The sequence below is a fragment of the Acanthisitta chloris genome, unplaced genomic scaffold (genome assembly GCF_000695815.1).
Source record: "Acanthisitta chloris isolate BGI_N310 unplaced genomic scaffold, ASM69581v1 scaffold43266, whole genome shotgun sequence".
NCBI classification, from domain to species: domain Eukaryota; kingdom Metazoa; phylum Chordata; class Aves; order Passeriformes; family Acanthisittidae; genus Acanthisitta; species Acanthisitta chloris.
In genome coordinates this window covers 1-805 of record NW_008680631.1, presented here as the reverse complement: position 1 = coordinate 805, position 805 = coordinate 1, and the positions used below count along the sequence as shown (strand labels likewise).

Here is an 805-nt window from a genome sequence, read left to right as displayed (position 1 = left end):
GTCTCAAAAGGGCTCAGCTATTCCAGGGTATGTTCTAAAGATCCTCACTGGACTAACATAGGAAAACGTGAGAAACACACTGAAATTCAGCTCGGAACTTCCACGGGTTCAGCAAAGCAGCTAAAGGCCTTACTCATTGTACACCTTCCATGCATTGCACCCGTGCTGGGACATGAGCTCCAGGTTCTCGATGCGAACTGCCTGGTGCTCCAGCTGTGCCATCGAGTTGTTCACACACTCCTGCCACGCCGTGATGTCATTCTTCTGCCCGGAGGATGGGGCTGGCAGCTCGTACCTGCAACAGGCACTGCTCACTGGGGGCAGGGAGAGCTCACCTGGGGCAGGCACTGCTCACCTGGGGAAGAGCTCACCTAGGGCAGGAAGAGCTCATCCAGGAAAGAGCTCACCTGGAGAAGAGCTAACCTGGGGTGGGCACGGTTCACCTGGGGCAGGCATGGCTCACCTGGGGAAGAGCTCACCTGGGGCAGGCAGAGCCCAACTGGGGCAGGCAGAGTTCACCTGGGGCGGGCAGGGCTCACCTGGGGAAGAGCTCACCAGAGGCAGGCAGAGCTCACCTGGGGCAGGAAGAGCTCACCCGGGAAAGAGCTCACCTGGAGAAGAACTAACCTGGGGCGGGCAGAGCTCACCTGGGGGCACCAGTGCCCAAGCCGCCCCTCTCACCTCTTCATGCTGAGCAGCTCCAGGGGCTGCCGTGCCGCCAGGCGCTCGAACTCGTTCCGCATGATCTCTGTCTGCAGGGTAGGCAGCGGTGAGGCGGCGGGCAGAGGACAACCCGGCCGGGGTA

General features: G+C 61.0%; 1 protein-coding gene across 1 annotated transcript in view; it reads right to left on the bottom strand.

Moving 5' to 3' along the window:
* BCAS2 (breast carcinoma amplified sequence 2) overlaps positions 1-779 on the bottom strand; it is a 3,566-nt gene extending 2,787 nt beyond the window's left edge. The window contains exons 1-2 of the mRNA XM_009077757.1: positions 682-779; positions 134-295 (exon numbers count right to left, since the gene is read on the bottom strand). Coding sequence (XP_009076005.1) covers positions 134-295; positions 682-743 — 224 coding nt within the window. The 5' untranslated portion in view covers positions 744-779. The remainder of the gene's footprint in view (positions 1-133; positions 296-681) is intronic.
* Between the last annotated feature and the right edge of the window lie 26 nt (positions 780-805).